Below are 17,135 nucleotides of genomic sequence, written 5' to 3' on the forward strand. Positions count from 1 at the left end.
GCTCTGGGTCAAGCCACCAGGACATTGCCGATGATTTGCAGTGTCCCCTCCTTCTCCTCCTCTACCGGGATCTTCCCAACCCCAACCCTTCCATCGAGGTTTAGCGTCATCCCAGGATTTGCCCACACACACACACCTGTAGCCCCAGGCTCCCTCTGGGCACTGACCACTCTATATCATCACTGGTGATTTACTGGTCCATCTTGCCCACTAGACTATCAGTTCTGTAGGAGCAGGAATGAAGTAAAACATTTCCTTCTACATTTGACCCTAGGAACAGAAAAAGCATCAGCCCACGATAAACTCCGATAACCAATGGTCACAGGGTTGGGGAGGCAACAGGGATTGGTGGGGACTGAGGCAAAGTGGAAAATTTATCCACCCACTCCCCGCATCCAGCCAAGGGGGCAGTCATCTCTCAGCTCCTGACAGGCAGTCTGATTTTTCAAAAGAAGCTAGAAATCAAGATTTTTCTGTGACATGTCCCCAGTTTCTCGATGTGGCAACAAGTTCTATTTTTTTAAACCAGAAATAGGACCTGGAGGCCAGAAAACAGGTCCTTGGCTTATCCCCAGTTGTAACCTCTGATTCAGAAAAAGAACAGAAAAAAAAAAATCAAGAACAAAAAGAGCACACCAATGTGATTCCAAAATAGAGATTTATTTATTAAGGATTATTTAGTTTCCACATAAAAATCACCAATTGTTCCTCACTGGGTTTTTAACACACGTCAGTTCTTTGGGGATTGCTCTGTTCGCCCCAACACTTTCAAAGATACAGCTCTTTTTAGCGCCAGGAAGGACAGTTAAGGCAGCAAGGCGTGTTCTTGGGTTCATCCTCTCCCCCTTGAAAGAATACACATGGTAGGTAGTTTCTTAGGTTGGAAAAGCCGTCCCTGAAGAAGATAATTATGGAGAAGAATGCAAATACAGTCATCTATGGTCAATTATTTGTGCCTGATAGCTTTAAAATAACCCTCCCCTTGGTCATCAAAGGCTTGCTGGTTGGTTTCAGCTATAAAAACACTGTCTAGCAAAAGACAGTAAGAAAGAGCAGGCTCTAATGACAGTGCTGTGAGGTTGGGCTGTGCAAACCACTGAGAACACACACCAGTCTGCTTTAAAAAAAATCCCACAACAGGGGCCCTGTATAATTTCAGATCAAACCCCCTCGTGGTCCTTAAAATACCCCAAACGTCATTCAGCCAGATCCTCAGAAGGACACATGCCTATTTTTAAAGTGAGGAGTCTGACACCAGTTCCCCCAGAGTCACGCTCCGCATGGGGTGGTGGTGGGAAACCAAAAAAACCCTAGGACTTGATTTATTAGAAACATTAATCAATTTTTATCACACTGAAATGAAGGCATAAAGTCAGTCTGTGCTGTCATGAAATTCAGAAGTGAGATCGTTATTTATTGCTCCAGGAGGATAGACCCCAAAAGTGACTTTTAAAAGAGCAGGGCCGGTCCCCTGCAGACCCTGGTCCGTCTCTGGGCTGCTCTGGGGGGCGCCTCAGGCTGGGGGGTGGCCGGCCGGCTGGATTCACAGTGATTCGGGTTTGCCTGTTCCTGCGGGGGGCTGTGGTCAGGGGCATGTGGCCCGGGGTGCCCGCTGAGGGTCTGGCCTACACCTTGTAGTTGAGCTCAGCATTCATCTTGGTGTACATCTCGTAGATGACGTCGATGGTGGCTGTGTAGTTGACCAGGAAGAGGCGGACCTTCTCCAGGCATTCCTCTTCCGTCACGTTCTGGCCCTTGGAGAGTGCTTTGAGGAGGTCGGACTTATAGGGGGCCGCGTACAGTGCTGCCTTGAGACGGGTGAGAGGGGGGTACTCAGTGTTAGCGGAGGGGGAGACCCTGAGCCACCGGGCCAGGCCCGTCGGGGTTCTGGGAGGGGACTCCCCAGAGGTCCGTGCTGGGCAGGGGTCTGTGCTATTCGTGGTGCTGGGCGGGAAAGGCCAAGGGGGATGTGTGTCCCCTTCTACTCCGGTGAGAGACAGCAGGAAGTTTTGGGGACAGACAGACCTGGGTTCAAATTCCAGCTTGTGCCGCTGACTAGCGGTGAGCCTTGAGCAAGTTACTTAGCCTCTCTGAGCCTCAGTTTCCTTATCTGTAAAATGGGGATAATAATGACACCCACCCAATCGGGCTGCTTTGTGAGGATTAAGGAGGTCATGCCAAGTGCTCAGCACAGCCCCAGGCACATAGCAGGTGCTCGGCATGGACGAGCCTCTTCCCCCGGGGCTCCCTGCCCTGGAGAAAGTGAACCGCTTCCTTCTGAGACCCCACCTTTCTGAGCCGGGGAGAGGATGGCTGATCTGTGCTGTTCCTCTTTTGTCCTTCAGGGGGTGATACTTCCCTAAATTTCAGGGCTTCCCTGACAACTTGAAAAGTCCAGAGAACCGGACATACACAGAATTTCAGAGCCAGAAGGAAAAGGATGCAACCGGATAAAAAGCTTAGGCTACAAGCCTTTTGAGAAGGTGAGGAAATTACAGATAATAACGTTATCATTAGGAGTCAAAATAGAAATAGCTTCAATTTGCTGAGTGTAAACCACACGCCAAGAACTTTATACAGAGTGACACGCTGACTCTTCACAATGAGGCTGTGAGGCAGGGCCTATTTTATACCCATCTGCAAGATGAGGATACTGAGGCTCAGGAGGTAGAATCCCAGCTGCCCGTTTTTCTTACTGTGTGACCTCTAGCAAGATCCTAAACGTCTCTGGGCGTCAGCTTCCTCATCTGTGAAATGGAGGCAAGGACAGTACCTCTCGGTGCATTCGTGAGGATCACCCTCCGCCGGCAGCCCGCCAGGCCAGGCATCGGCACACATGGTTATTACTGAGGGGGTGGTCGTGAGGCCTTCAAGGGGGAGGGGGTCTGCCGGGGATGGCGGGGGACAGGGCTCTTGCGGTGCCCTCCCAGGATGAGCACTGTCCCCAGCCCTGCCAGGGCAGATGGCCCAGATGTGGCCCTATTTCCTGCCTGGATCCAGCAGATTCCCGACCCAGCCTACCCTCGACCCGTGCCACGTGGGACAGAGACCAGCCCTCACATGCCGGTTCTCACGGGAGTGAGGAAGAGCGGGTGGTGGGGGCTTCAGGAGGGAGGGCAGCACGACAGTGTGCAGGGCAGCCCGAGGGCTCTCCACACGTCCCCAGTGGACCTCTCCCAAAGCCGGGCTGGTGCTGAAGGCCCGTGGTCATCATCACCCCAACGCAAGTCACCAAGAGCCTCGTGGGCCAACGTTCTTTCAGCAGACGCCCCCGTGGGCACAGGGGCCCTTCCTCCCCTCCCCACCCCAGTGCGAGGGTCCCAGCTGAATCCAAGGGGCCAGTGAGGCCAGCCCACCATCAACCTGACAGCCTCAGTCTCTGCCATGCTTCCTCCCATGGCATCCCAATCAGGCCCCTCATCAGAACCACCACGGAGCATCTAGGAAAATGCCCACCACGCGGCAGGGGTCCCTCGGAGCGCCAGCCTCACCCCAGATGGACAGGGGAGCCCTTCCTGAGCCGGGGTGGGAGGGGGGCGGGGCCCGCAGCCACAGGGCGCGGGGCAGAGGGCGGGCCCCGCGAGCCGGTGGTCCTTCCGGGCCTGCGGCGCGGCTCACCTGGAAGATCTTCTGCACGATCCAGCCGTGGTACTTCTTGAGGGCCATCTCGTAGGCCTTGGTGGCGTTGACGCGGACGAGGCTGGGGTGGTTCTCATCGCGCTCGCCGTCGCAGATGCTCTGGAGGAACACCTGGATGAAGCGCAGGCCTCTGCAGCCGGAAGGGAGACTGCGCTTCAGGGCCCTGTACGCCCCCGTCGGCACCACCCGCCAGCGCCGCACGCGGAGACCCGGATGCGCTCTGTATTAACCTCCTACAGTGAGCCGGGGGCACGGACACCCCAAAGGGAGTGACGATTCCTCCGCTGTCATGTGTCTGCAACAGCTTCCGTGTAACGTGACTCGCCGGCTCACATCACATGTCCCAAGTACCTCGTCTATACCAAGCCTGGGGCCAGTCCCTGTTGGGCTGTAAGGTCTATGAGGGCAGGGTCTGGGCCTGTCTTGCCTATTTCCATGGCCACATGGCCATCAGTGCTTGAGGAATGAAGCCGGTCAGTGCAGGGTTGAAGCCACAGCTCTGGTCCTCAAAGGGCTCAGGAACCATAGACCAGGGACATGCTGAGAACACAGGCGAGTTTGACCCTGTGGGTTCCCCGCCTCCATCACTGCCTGAGCCACGGTCCGCATCCTCCAATGGCCACTTGAGCCCTTCCTCTGGGGTAGGATGATGCTTCAAGAGCCAGAAGAAGGGTGTGGGTCACGGCAGGGTGACCAAGTTGAAAATCAGATCAGTACTAGCCCTTTAATCCACCTCATTTCATCTGCTCCCCTCAGCCCTGTGAGACTAAGTTCAGCATGACCTGCCCACTTCACAGAAGGGAACACAGAGGTACCCCAAAAGCTCAATCAAAGGCCGGGATGTGAACCCAGCCTGTCTCACTCCCCAGCTGGGGTCCTCTGCTCCCTCCCTGCAGGGCGGTAGGATTCAGGTTGGGGGGTTCTTAGGGGCAAGTGTTCTGGGCCCGAGGACTAAAGGAATAAAAGTTAAGCTTTATCACCTATGAGGTGAAGGGAACTACTCCATGCTTGGATCACAACCCTCAACCATTGGGGATCAGCCTGGGGTGTGGAAGCGAGCTTGGGGTCCAGTCCCAGCCCTGCCCTGGCTGACCACCTCTCCTGAGCCCCTGCCTCTCCCAGCCCAAATGATCCCCCTCTAACCAGCAGCTGGGACGATTCCTTCTCAAGCCCCATCTTACCCTGTTGCCAATGGACTTCATGCCCCTCAGTGGCTCCCTAGCACCCCTGAGGAGGCTGGAACTCATCCTTGTCCAATCCCATCTCATCTTTCCCTGCTCCTGCCTTGCATCCCGGGCCCTGGCTAGACCAGATCTTCCTGGAGGGGCAGATATGCTGTGCCTCTCCTGCCCTCCCAAGGCCTCTGCAAGGCCTCTTCCTCTTGGAACCCTCCTGTTCCCTGCTTGGCGATTCTCCTCCAGGAAGCCCTCCCTGATTTCTCTCTGCTCCAGGGTCTGATAACCAGCTGTCAGGATCTGCCCACCAGCCTGACCCCTTGCCCAGGCTGTGATACCCTAAGAGGGACCACGCCTCTCCAAGCAACATCCCATGCACCCGGCACCATGCACAGCACACAGCAGGTGCTTATTATGTGCTCGATTTGTTGACATCCACCGGCACGTGCTCTCCCAGTCACCTGGCTCTGCCCACGTCTGATCTGGACACAAACCATCTAACTGATCTGAACGTCACTCTCTGGCTTGCTCTTCCTGAAAAACCTATGGAAGCTGCCAATGGATAGACCCAGGGGCGTTCCTTATTCCAGGTCTGTGAGTCTCTTGTTGACAGATAAGAGTAGGTAGCTCAGTGGGGGCGAGTCATAAAATAGGCCATAAGGTTGTTAATTATAGCCCACTTAGCCCCTGATGCCCACACAGGCCACACCCTCCAGGGAGCAGATTCTTCCTGTTCTGTTTCACCAAAGAAGTGCGTGGGGGTGGGGGTGGGGTAGCTTCAGGGAATGGAGAGAGAGACAGGGGAAGAGCGCCTTTCCTGGCTCCTGACTCCAGGCCCCAGAGAAAGGGCAACATTGGGAACATCCGTGGGGCAGAGAATGGGTCCCTGGCTTCACAGTTGTTGCCAGGGACTGTGGAGTTTGCACAGCTAAAGGAGAATTCTGGAGCTGGTAGAGAGCAGGGTGATCTCAGCAAGCAAGCTGCCTGGCCTCTCTGAGCCTCAATGGCTTCATCTGTAAGATGGAACAATTGTATGCGGCTCCAAATATGTGCTATGAGGACAATATGTATCACGGTTACAAGCACTGTCAACTCTGGGGTAAGACTGTCTGAGTTCATATCCCATATCGGGGTACCCTGCCCCCAGGCCACAGGACGAATTTGTGCAAATTAGAGTTCTTTGTCCTCAAGATGCTGTATTTCTGTCAAGAAGCTGTCATAATATACAAATCTACCATGTGTGTGATGTGACCGGCCCTAGACGGAACATCTTTGTGCAGTGTACAACCTGCACAGCTGTGCTCAGCCACTCACTCCCAGCACTGCCACTGTGCCCTGGGCATGTGATTTGGCCTCCAGAAGCCCCAGCGGCCTCCTCTGGGAGATGGGGATAACCACACCTAACTCACAGCACATGAAATGTGATTGGGTGTCTAAACAGCTTAGCACAACGGCCAGAGTACCCGCCGGCTTGCTATGCCTCTGGTGGGGCTGGAACAAGCAAGGAAGCGTCACCATCAGGCTGGCCTTGGCCCCCAGGGTGCTTTTTCTCTGTCACTAACTAGCTTTGCACAAGAAGAGCGCCTATGTGAAAGACAGGAAGTGCCCGTCCTGCCCCCGTGGGGCAGTGGCGGGGTTGGCTGTCCCTCCTCTGAAGAGCAGGACTCCGGGCCCACCAGCCACACACACCCAGCCACCTGAGCCCATCACCTCTTCAGCCACATCAGCGCCAGCGTGGCCCCCACTTTGGGCCACTCTGCTCCATACATTTCCTTCTCCACCTCCAGGATGTTCTGCAGGGTCCGGAACTTGGCCGGGTCGGTGTCATACACAGCTTTGATTTTCTGAAACAGAGCACACAGGGTTTCCCCCTTAGGAAGGCTGCCCCCATAGACGGCTGCCCGCGTGCTGGGTGGAGGGGCACCCCGCCAGAGCCTCGCTCTCCTGCCCCCCAGTGCCAGGACCTGCAGCGGGGCTTATCATAACAATAACCATGACTGTTCGCATTTGCAGGACTTGCGAAGTACTTTATGGGCACAGCCTCATTTGATCCTCACGGCAACCCTGATGCTGCTGTCATAATTCCAATTTGCAGATGAGGAAACTGAGGCTCAGAGAGGGGAAATGACGTGCACAAGGTCACATAGCTGGTGCAGGTGCGAGCGGGTTCCAGCACTGGCCAGGCCCCAGAGTCCACATTCTCCAACCACTACTGACAGCGCCTCAAACCCCAAGCATCTGAAGTTTCGCTTTTGTGGACAAATGGAAATAGGTTCTTAGGATTCTGAGATGTCCAGGAAGAAGGCTCCTGAGTTGGAGGCAGGCAGTTTGGATGTGAATTCCACCTCTGCCACTTCCGTGCTATGAGCCCCTCAACAGCTCTGAGCCTCAGCTTCCTCATCTATAAAATGGGGATAATGACACACAACCAGCCTCAGAGTGGATCCTCATGGGGGGAGGGTCAGTGGCTACGGGATGCCATCCGGAACTCTCAGAATTGGGGAAGGGAAGGGCAGGGTCAGTGCACCTGTGGACCTTGGAGTTTATTTTTTGTTTGGTAGAGTGAATACAAGAACCAGCAGGTTCCTTCTCAGGTCAACCCTCCAGACTGTGGTCCTAGTTTGGCTATGACTGGATGGCATGACCGCAAAGAGGACCAAGAACCTGGAGCTCCAAGTCAGAGAAGCTGGGGCCCAGGCCCATTTCCACATCTCCTTCCTGTTCCTCAGCCTGGGGAACTTGCGGCAGGGAGCAGGGCACTGGTGACCAGACGGGATTATAGAGTCCTGATCTGGGTACCGGGGCTGTAGGGCCAAGTACGTACTGTGATGTTGCCACTTATGTCCACCTTGATGGGAGTAAACACTGGGGAGCCGAGGCAATCTGGGGACAACACAAGAAGAGAGATTTAGATTCCCAATGAGGGTGATATTCAGGACCTCCATGGGCCATGGGGACAGGAGGGGAGGTCACCTGGTGTGTTTAAGGAAAGGCAGAGCTGTTTGTTAAGTACTAAAATGGTTCATGGGCAATCTGGAGTGCTGGGCTCTGAGTGAGACCAGTTTCTTACTGCAGGACTTGTCAGAGCCTTTAAAATACACCTGGACTAGGACTTCCCTGGTGATCCAGTGGTTAAGACTCCGCACTCCCAATGCAGGGGGCCCGGGTTTGATCCCTGGTCGGGGAACTAGATCCCGCATGCTGCAACTAAGAACCCACATGCCGCAACTAAAAGAGGCCGCATGCCACAACTAAGACCTGGCGCAGCCAAATAAATAAATAAATACTAAAAAAAAAAAATACAACTGGACTATCTAGGGGGCAAACCGTTTTGTCCACAGCACCCTCTCTCCCTAAGACAAAATGTTCTATATTTGCACCATCTAACATGGGCCACATGTAGCCTTTGAGCACTTGAAATGTGGTGAGTGTGATCGAGGGACTGAATTTGTAATTTGATTTAACTTCCATTCATTTAAATTTAAATAGCCACACATGGCCAGTGGCTACCTAATTGGACAGCACACTGCAGAGTATCTTGCAAAACTAACACTCTAAGAAACCATCTTGGCTGACATGGCGGAGGCCACGAATGAACCAGCTGGCCAGGAGGCAGCTCGAGGAATCTTACGAGCTGGAAGAAGAGCTCGTTCACCAGCTTCTTTTTTTTTTTTTTTTTTAATTTTTATTGGAGTATAGCTGCTTTACAATGTTGTGTTAGTTTCTACTGTACAGCAAAGTGAATCAGCTATATGTATACACATATCCCCTCTTTTTCGGATTTCCTTCCCATTTAGGTCAGCACAGAGCATTGAGTAGAGTTCCCTGTGCTATACACTAGGTTCTCATTAGTTATCTATTTTGTATATAGTAGTGTATATATGTCAATTCCAATCTCCCAATTCATCCTACCTGACTCATTCACCAGCTTCTAAGGAGGAAGTGAGCTGGCGACCCAGAGGCCCCACCGCTCTGAGGCTCTGCATAAGAGCCCAGGAGAACCCACCAGGAGTGGGACTCTGGTCACTTAGCAGAGCTCGATGAACTGGGGCTCCATACCCGCTCTGCACACCCTGGCAGTGTGGGCTTGGTCATGTCCCTTCTGCTCTCTGAGCCTCAGCTTTCCCATCTAGCAAATGGGCCAACAGAACCGATCAGAGCTGCTGTGAGGATGATGTGAAACAACCCACTTCCAAGACACAAATTTTGTTCACCTCTGGAATCGGAATGTTCTTAACTGGAGGCGTTTTTCCTGTCTTGGTGGTTCATAAAACAACAGAGCATTTTAAAATAGGTGGCACCTTTAAGTTGATCAAATGTGGACCTAGAAACTGGCAGTGCCTGGAACTCAGGGCTCCATGGGAAATGTGAGCTGCCTGTGGACTGTCCCTCCTCCTTTCCCTCCTCTGTGATCCCCCAGCAGGCTGTCACAGGGACCAGAGACAGCCCACAGGTCAGAGCCCCCTGCTAAGGGCTGGGCACGGAGGAAACACATGGGGAAGGGCCAGTCCTCTCCTGAGCAGACTCAACAAGGACTTCACCTCAGAGCCTAAAGACAGCTGTGCTTCCCCAACGCCTCTCACCATCCTCGATACAGAGCCCAGGGGGCAAAGATGCCCAAGCAGGACGCAAGTGGGTACGAAACCCACGGCGGGGAAACACCAGCGCCAGCTTCCCCTTGTCCGCTGGCCAGGCTGGGGCCTCGGTGTGCGTGCCAACTGACCGCATGGGGCGGAGGACTGGGGGAGGGACACCTGTGGGCTGAATTCCACCCAAGGTGACCCAGCACACCTGGCCGGCCATCTGGAACATTCTAATCGCAGCTGTTACAAAAAAGGTGCATTGGGGAAAGAGCATTGGACGTTATAAATGAAATACCCCAAAACCCAATGGAAAGAAGGTCGGGTAGATATCCAGACACCCTGGGTTTGAATCCAGTTAAGCAAGTCTCCTGTGCCTCAGTTTCCTCACATGTCAAATGGGGCAGCAGTGGTACTTATTTCATAGGGTTGACGTGGGGATTAAAATGCACGCACTGAACGCATTTAGCAGAGTGGCCAGCACAGGAACCCTCAGTACACGAACTGGGACCATCTTTACGACTTTGTAGCATGACCAGGGCCAGGCTCCACGGTCCAGCAAATGTCACCCAGGCTCGGAAGGCACCAGGTCCGTCAGGACCTCTGCTGAGTGGGAACACTGGTGCCCCTGCCACCTCTACTCTCCTACCTCCCGACTGAGGCCCTCATGGGGCCCAGGCCCGGGGCCTTGCCCCACTGCAGGCTCCCGGGCACAGAATCCTCGGGCCAAGAGGTGAGCCCACTGCTCTCAGCTACCGGCCTCTCTCTCACGCCCGTGGGAGCACATCTCCATCCACGGGGTTACGCTGGACCTCCCCCGGGGTGGCCACAGGAGCTGCTCTGAGGTGCTGGGTCGGGGGATGCAGGCTGCCTGTCCCACCTGATCTTGGGCGCTCTGGACTCCCAGGTGGACCTGCCAAGGGCATTAATGAGGTAATGATTCCACCCACCCTTTCATCTTCCCTGATGTATCGCTGACCTCATCCTGCAAGGCCAACCTGGGAGTCTGTGCAATTTGCTAGCCCTGTAACGTGTTCTCTCCCGGGACATTTACCACCGACTCCCCCAAAGGACAACGCATTCCAGACTTAAAATAAGAATGCAGGGGGCTTCCCTGGTGGCGCAGTAGTTAAGAGTCCGCCTGCCGATGCAGGGGACGCGGGTTCGTGCCCCGGTCCGGGAGGATCCCACATGCCACGGAGCAGCTGGGCCCGTGAGCCATGGCCGCTGGGCCTGGCGTTCGGAGCCCGTGCTCCGCAGCGGGAGAGACCACAGCAGTGAGAGGCCCGCGTACCGCAAAAAGAAAAAAAAAAAAAAAAAAGAATGCAGGGAATTCCTGGCGGTCCAGTGGTTAGGACTCAGCGCTTTCACTGCTCAGGGTAAGGGTTCAATCCCTGGTCAGGGAACAAAGATCCCACATGCCGAGCGGTATGGCCAAAAAATAAATAAATAAAAAGAAACCTCCTTTAAAAAAATAATAATAATGCAAGACAGCCAGGACTCTCCACCACTGGAGACTCTTCCCCTCTTGACTAGGCAACCAAGGGTCACCAATTCCGAGCCTCACAGGAGCCGGGCAGGTGCCATGGATGGGCAGCATAGGGACTGGCGAAACCCTTCCAAAGGGGGACTTCTCTGGTGGCACAGTGGTTAAGAATCCACCTGCCAATGCAGGGGACACGGGTTTGATCCCTGGCCTGGGAAGATCCCAGATGCCGCAGAGCAGCTAAGTCCGTGCACCACAACTACTGAGGCTGCACTCTAGAGCCCTCGAGTCACAACTACTGAGCCCACACGCCACAACTACTAAAGCCAGCGTGCCTGGAGCCTGTGCTGCGCAACAAGAGAAGCCACCACAATGAGAAGCCCGCGCACCGCAACGAAGAGTAGCCCCTGCTCGCCGCAGCTAGAGAAAGCCAGCGCACAGCAACGAAGACCTAGCTCAGCCAAAAAAAAAAAAAAAAACCCTTCCAAAGGGATGGCCAATGGCTTCACCTCCACATCTTTCAAAATGTATTCCAAAGACATGAGGTGGATTGATGGATGGATGGAGAGGTGGATAGAGAGGTATGGTCAGGTATTAATGGTAGAATCTACGTGACAGATTCATGAATATTCACTGTAAAATTCTTTCAATTTTGCTGTACATTTTCTTTTTTTTATGGGTATACTATTTTATTAACATTTAAATTTCACCAAGAGTTCACTAGCCATTTGTTCAGATTTTTAAAGACAAAATGGGCAAACAGCTTTAAGGCTGCGATGTATTTAACACTGCACCATATATTCACCAACTAGTCAATCGAAGGGGTATGACTATACCCTTAGGAGCACCAAGTATAGGAACAAGCCCTGGAATTGGAAGACAAACTTGCCCCGCCATTCAGGACTGAACAGAGGTCTTTGGTTGCTGACAGAATCTCCCCTTGACTTCAGACTTGAGACAAACCGAGGGAGTCTGTCAGTATACACAAACCACTGCCTTCAGTAACAGGATGGACTGGCCAGAACCAGTTCAAATTGTGGACGCCAGTCTGAAGTGAGCAGGGTTGGCTGGAGGCTGGAAATGTCGCAGCTGAAAGCCAGCATCGGCAGATGACAGCAGCCATCTTCTAAAAATCGCTGATTCGTACACAAGTTCCTAAGATGCTTTTCCCAAACAGGGTTGCTGTATGTATTAAATTTTTCATATATAAAGTTGGAAAAGAATGTCAGACTTGGGACTTCCCTGGTGGTCCAGCAGTTAAGATTCTGTGCTTCCACTGCAGGGGCACGGGTTCAATCCCTGGTGGGGGAACTAAAATCCCACATGCTGTGCGGCACAGCCAAAAAAAAAAGAACAAGAATGTCAGACACTTTTTTCTGCTCATAAAAGTCATACTTCTTCCTTCCACTTTTTCTCCAAGTCCACTGCACTGCTACCGTGATTGTGGTTCCACGTGTAACTCTGTTTTCCACCCATCCCTGCCATGGACTTGAGCTCAGAGAGGGCAGAGACCAGGGGGCCTCAGTCCGCCTCTGTGCCCCCAGCACCTGGCATGGAGCTGGACCCCAGCATGAATGAGGGGGCAGATCATAGGAAACTGAATCTAGAGGCACATTTCCTGCCAGGTTCTTTTTCTAGCCACTTTCTTATAGTGAAGATTGACCCAATGCACCGGGTCTAAGGACCCACGTGACTAACACGGCAGAGGCTATGAGAAGGGGCTTTGGCCTCAGTTTCCCCGCCTGGAAAGGGACCACCCCTGGAGAGTTGCTGTGATGGGGCAGGTGACATATGTGCCACGTGAGGGCCCTGAGCCTGGCCGTGATTTGATTCCCGCCACCGGCTGATGTTCGAGTAAAGCCATCCCACGTTGGAGATGCGGAAACAGAGCTTGGTGACAGATCATCATCAACCATGCGTGGGTGGCTTCCTAGCTTTTCCCAGCGACAGGTCACTGGGTGTGCATTTTAGACATGCACAGAATGTTATTCAGCTTCCCTGGCTCTAGAAACGGCTCTTGTGTGGTTCTGAGTGCCCGCCCCACCCTGTGATGGTGGGGAGAAAGGCTTTTTGTTTCGCCTTCTCCCGAGAGTGTGTCACTCGGGTCATGAGACTGCCATGGTTGGCAGGAGCCGGGCCCCAAGGCAGCTGTTCTTGTGCGTCGTGGCTACCGTGCAGGCACAGAGCTTCTGCTCTACTGTAGGGTAGGATGTGGGGTCTGCATGGACTTCTGGAGCCAATTGTAGAGCAGAAGCAAGAGAGGGGAGAGTCGAGGGCTGCGAGATGGACCCCAGCAGAGGGAGGTGGTGAGGCCGACCGACCCCAGAATCCACTTCCCCGCTGCATGGGGCCGGGGCGAGGGGGCAATTGCTGGTAGGAAAGGCATCACTGTGTACACGTAGATGGGCACAGAGGAGTCGGGCTGGCAGCATCTGGGGGTGGGCCGCCTGTGATCAGGGGAGGAGCACGGTTGTGCTCCAGAGCCCCGGTCCTGGGTTCGGCTCTCAGCTCTGGTGTCTGGACAAGTGCCTGAACCACGCTGGGCTCAGGCCCCTCCCTTTCCAGAGCCCTGAAGTGCTGGGCAAACAGGAGGCGCTCCAGGTAAGCTGAAGCCAGCTTCAACATGCCTCACGGAAGGCTCTGGGTTTATGTTTGCTTTGGCGCAGCCCGAGGCCACCAGGCCCAGAAGAGCCAAGTGACTGGCCCAGGGTCACATAGCGAGAGTCAGGCACGCAGACACAATTAGCCAAGGCTGGTGCCACGACTTCCTCTAGCCTTTCTTTCTAGGACATTTCTATCTGTGTGTGTGAACTCAACAAAAGCGAAAGGACTCTAACGGGAAAACCCTGAAATGATTTTAACCCCCAAGCACACCGTGGCCTAAGCCTTGAAACGCAAACTGGCCGCTGCTCTGGATACGACACGACACAACATCCTTCTGGAGGGTTATCCAGCTTTACCTTTCCTACAGAATGCAGCCCTGCCTCAAAATTATTACCTTTCTTGTTTTACCTGTTTTGCAGTTAACTGAAACTTGTTTTTCATTGTTGTCAGCCAACAGGGTCTTTAGAATGACACCCAGAACCTGCCAGAAGGGAAGGGCAGGGGGTGGGGGGGCGGGGGGGTGCTCAGATGCTTTTCTCATTCATCAAAGGAAGTTGTCTCAAAAACAAAAGAAAAATCAGGTACAATTTCACCATCTCACTGCATGGAACCAACTCTAATAAGCACGTATTCCAAACACAGTCAAGCCTTGGTTACCTGGAACGTGTTGGCAAATGGCCCCTTCTGTTTAGAAGACTTTTCTAAGCATGCTACTCAACCCAAAAGGCATAAGGAAAAGACCAGTAAGTCTGATTACAAAACCCAGAAACCTTCTATATGGGATGGGGTCGGGGTGGGGGGAAATCCCATCACCAAACTAAGCCAAAGAGCAAACTGATTGGGGGAGGGGATGACCTGTGTAACAAATATCATAGACCAAAGACTATCATCCCTAATATGTAAAGAGCTCGAACAAATCAATAAGAAAAAAACAACAACCACCTTACAGAAAAATGGACAATTAAAAGAAGAAAGGAAAAGACATTTAATCTCAATAATAAAAAGAAAATAAAGCAGTGAAATATTTTCCATCTACCAAATTTTATGAATGTACCAACTTTCACATTCAGCCATTCTGGATGGAACTTCTCAAAATGTAACTCAAACGTCCCTGCCTTTGTACAGCAAGCCATTTGCAGTTCTCTAAACAGGGCCATCATCAAAAACAGGAATTATGATAAAGGTGTGGCCCACTGACGTCACAGGCTCCCTCAACTCTTCTCTAAATGGCCCTACATGGTATGTTTTCAGGGACTTAGGACAGTTTTGTGTAGTTTTTTTAAACTCCTCTTGTTTTCTCTGCAGTGCTTTGATTCTGCTAGATACTTGGAAAATAGCTAACTTTGTCACCATTGCCTGCAAAATAAGAGGAAACAGGCACCAAGCAAGCATTCTGTGCATGACCTCTGTGACAGTTCTGCCCGGGTCTCTGTCATAGCTCAGATGGTTGAGATTGCCCAGACAGCAGAATTCCTCGTAAGCCAGCAGTCACCATATTCCACACAGAATCACATTCACTTCCTCTTTTTCTGGCCTCAACGTAGTTGGAAAGCACCTGCCATCATGCTCTGAGCAAGCCCCCAGCACATATCTGGAAATTTCCATCCAAGCTGCCCCTCAACACCTGCCTCTTCAGACAACCATATCTTCCAACAGGTGATGTTCCCAACATTAGGCAAGAAGGTGAGAGAACCGCCCCCGCCCTGGCCCGCCCTCTCATTTCATCTCAGGAATAATTTTCCTTCAAGAACAAAAAGCATTCCATTTTTAAGACGCACAGCTTCACTTTCAGCCTGTGTGATTCAGTGTGGGAACACCAGACCCAACCCATATATACTTATTTGAAAAAGGATGAAGAGTGTACCTGTGTCATGACTCTAGGAGCCTGGTTTGGGGAGGTTCTATTTCAAATTCAATTTTTTTTTTTTCAATAGCTGGATAATAAGGTTTCGTTGTTAAACACATGGGGCAGATTAACTTTACAGATCCTGGGTTACAAGGATCATAATGGGAGGCACTCAAATTACAGCTGATGGAGATGAATCATTTATTAATCCACGGGTATGTGTGTGTGTGTGTGTGTGTGTGTGTGTGTGTGTGTGTGTGTGTGTGTGTGGAGATGGCTCAGTCTGCAATAAGGCCTATTTTGAAGCATAAGAGCCCTGAGAATGCCCACCTTCCTAAAACTAGTTCCCATTCTAAATTCTACTATCCTAATATCTAAGAGAAAAGAATGTTTACAAAATGATGCTTTTAAAAATTATCCCCATGACATGCCAACTCTCTTTATCCAAAATTGACCCCTTTGTCAAAAACCAGCCTTCAATCGGGAATGCAGATGGGAAAATGATTTCTCTTGCTTGCTGTGTGGCCTGGGAGAATTTAGTTAAACTCTCTGAACCTCAGTTTCCGCATTTGTAAAATGAGGCTAATACCAGGCCTCACCTCATAGTTTCTGGCTAAATTTTTTTTAAAGTATTCTTTGTGATTATGATTATAATAACTATTATTCTACATTATATCATCATTCTTTAGAGAAGAAATCCAGAAAAGAGTGATTCCAATGATTAAGAAATCAAAAGAGAAAGAGAGGAAGGGAGGGAGGAGAGAGAGGTAGGGAAAGAAGGTGTTATCAGTTGATTGATATGGGTAAAATTAACAGGAGCCCTTCAGTTATAAAATAAGGACCATGTATTCCTGACCATTAATGTCTGAGATCAGAAGGGAGTGGAGAAAGGAACTCGGGGGGACAGCAGTGCAGAAAAGGAATCATTTCTGAGCCAGGGGAAGTGTGAGCTGACTGCGGAACTGCAGGGACAGAAAGCAGAGGTTTTACAGGACTCTGGAGAGGGCTGATCCGTTGTAATGACTTTTTTTTTAAAATTTATTTATTTATTCATTTATTTAATTTTTGGTTTCATTGGGTCTTTGCTGCTGCACGTGGGCTTTCTCTAGTTGCAGCGAGTGGGGGCTACTCTTTGTTGCGGGGCGCAGGCTCCTCATTGTGGTGGCTTCTCTTGTTGCAGAGCACAGGCTCTAGGCACACGGGCTTCAGTAGTTGTGGCTCACGGGCTCTAGAGCGCAGGCTCAGTAGTTGTGGTGCATGTGGGAATACTTCCCGGACCAGGGCTCGAACCCATCTCCCCTGCATTAGGCAGGCGGATTCTTAACCACTGCGCCACGAGGGAAGCCCCCATTGTAATGACTTTTAAAAGCTCAGATACAGTTAACACTGTAACAATTTAAAAAAACAAACAAACAAAAAAAAAACCCTGTTACAAGTAACTCTGTAAGAATGTAACACAAGGAGTTAACATCCATCCAGGCCATTTTAAAACTGAAACAATGCAACCTACATTTCCATTCTAATAAGCTCATTGAAATAAGCACACTGCCAGATGGGAACTTACTTCCTATCATTTCCCCTCCCCGACAAACAGCTCAAAAAGGCCCTTTCTGCTCTGGAAGACTTGTGGCAGGGCTGGCCCCCTACAAAGCCCTTACTAGCTGTGTGACCTGGTTAAATCCCTTCACCACTCTGAACCTTGGTCTCCTCTTCTGTAAAATGACACCAATTCCTCCTAACTCATAAGGTCATGATAAGGACTGGAAATGAGATATCGGCTAGTTCGATGCTTGGCACATGGGAGT

General features: G+C 51.7%; 1 protein-coding gene across 3 annotated transcripts in view; it reads right to left on the reverse strand.

The window, feature by feature from the left end:
• Positions 1 to 17,135, reverse strand: part of GLTP (glycolipid transfer protein) — a 33,473-nt gene that overhangs the window by 9,451 nt on the left and 6,887 nt on the right. The window contains exons 2-6 of one of the 3 annotated variants that reach the window (XM_067700520.1): positions 7,639 to 7,697; positions 6,525 to 6,658; positions 3,619 to 3,769; positions 1,632 to 1,808; positions 642 to 895 (exon numbers count right to left, since the gene is read on the reverse strand). In XM_067700520.1, coding sequence (XP_067556621.1) covers positions 833 to 895; positions 1,632 to 1,808; positions 3,619 to 3,769; positions 6,525 to 6,658; positions 7,639 to 7,697 — 584 coding nt within the window. In that variant the 3' untranslated portion in view covers positions 642 to 832. Of the gene's footprint in view, positions 1 to 641; positions 1,809 to 3,618; positions 3,770 to 6,524; positions 6,659 to 7,638; positions 7,698 to 17,135 lie in introns of those variants that run through there. The other 2 variants (XM_067700522.1, XM_067700523.1) reach the window with 2 other exon arrangements.

This window comes from Pseudorca crassidens, chromosome 12 (genome assembly GCF_039906515.1).
Source record: "Pseudorca crassidens isolate mPseCra1 chromosome 12, mPseCra1.hap1, whole genome shotgun sequence".
Taxonomy (NCBI): domain Eukaryota; kingdom Metazoa; phylum Chordata; class Mammalia; order Artiodactyla; family Delphinidae; genus Pseudorca; species Pseudorca crassidens.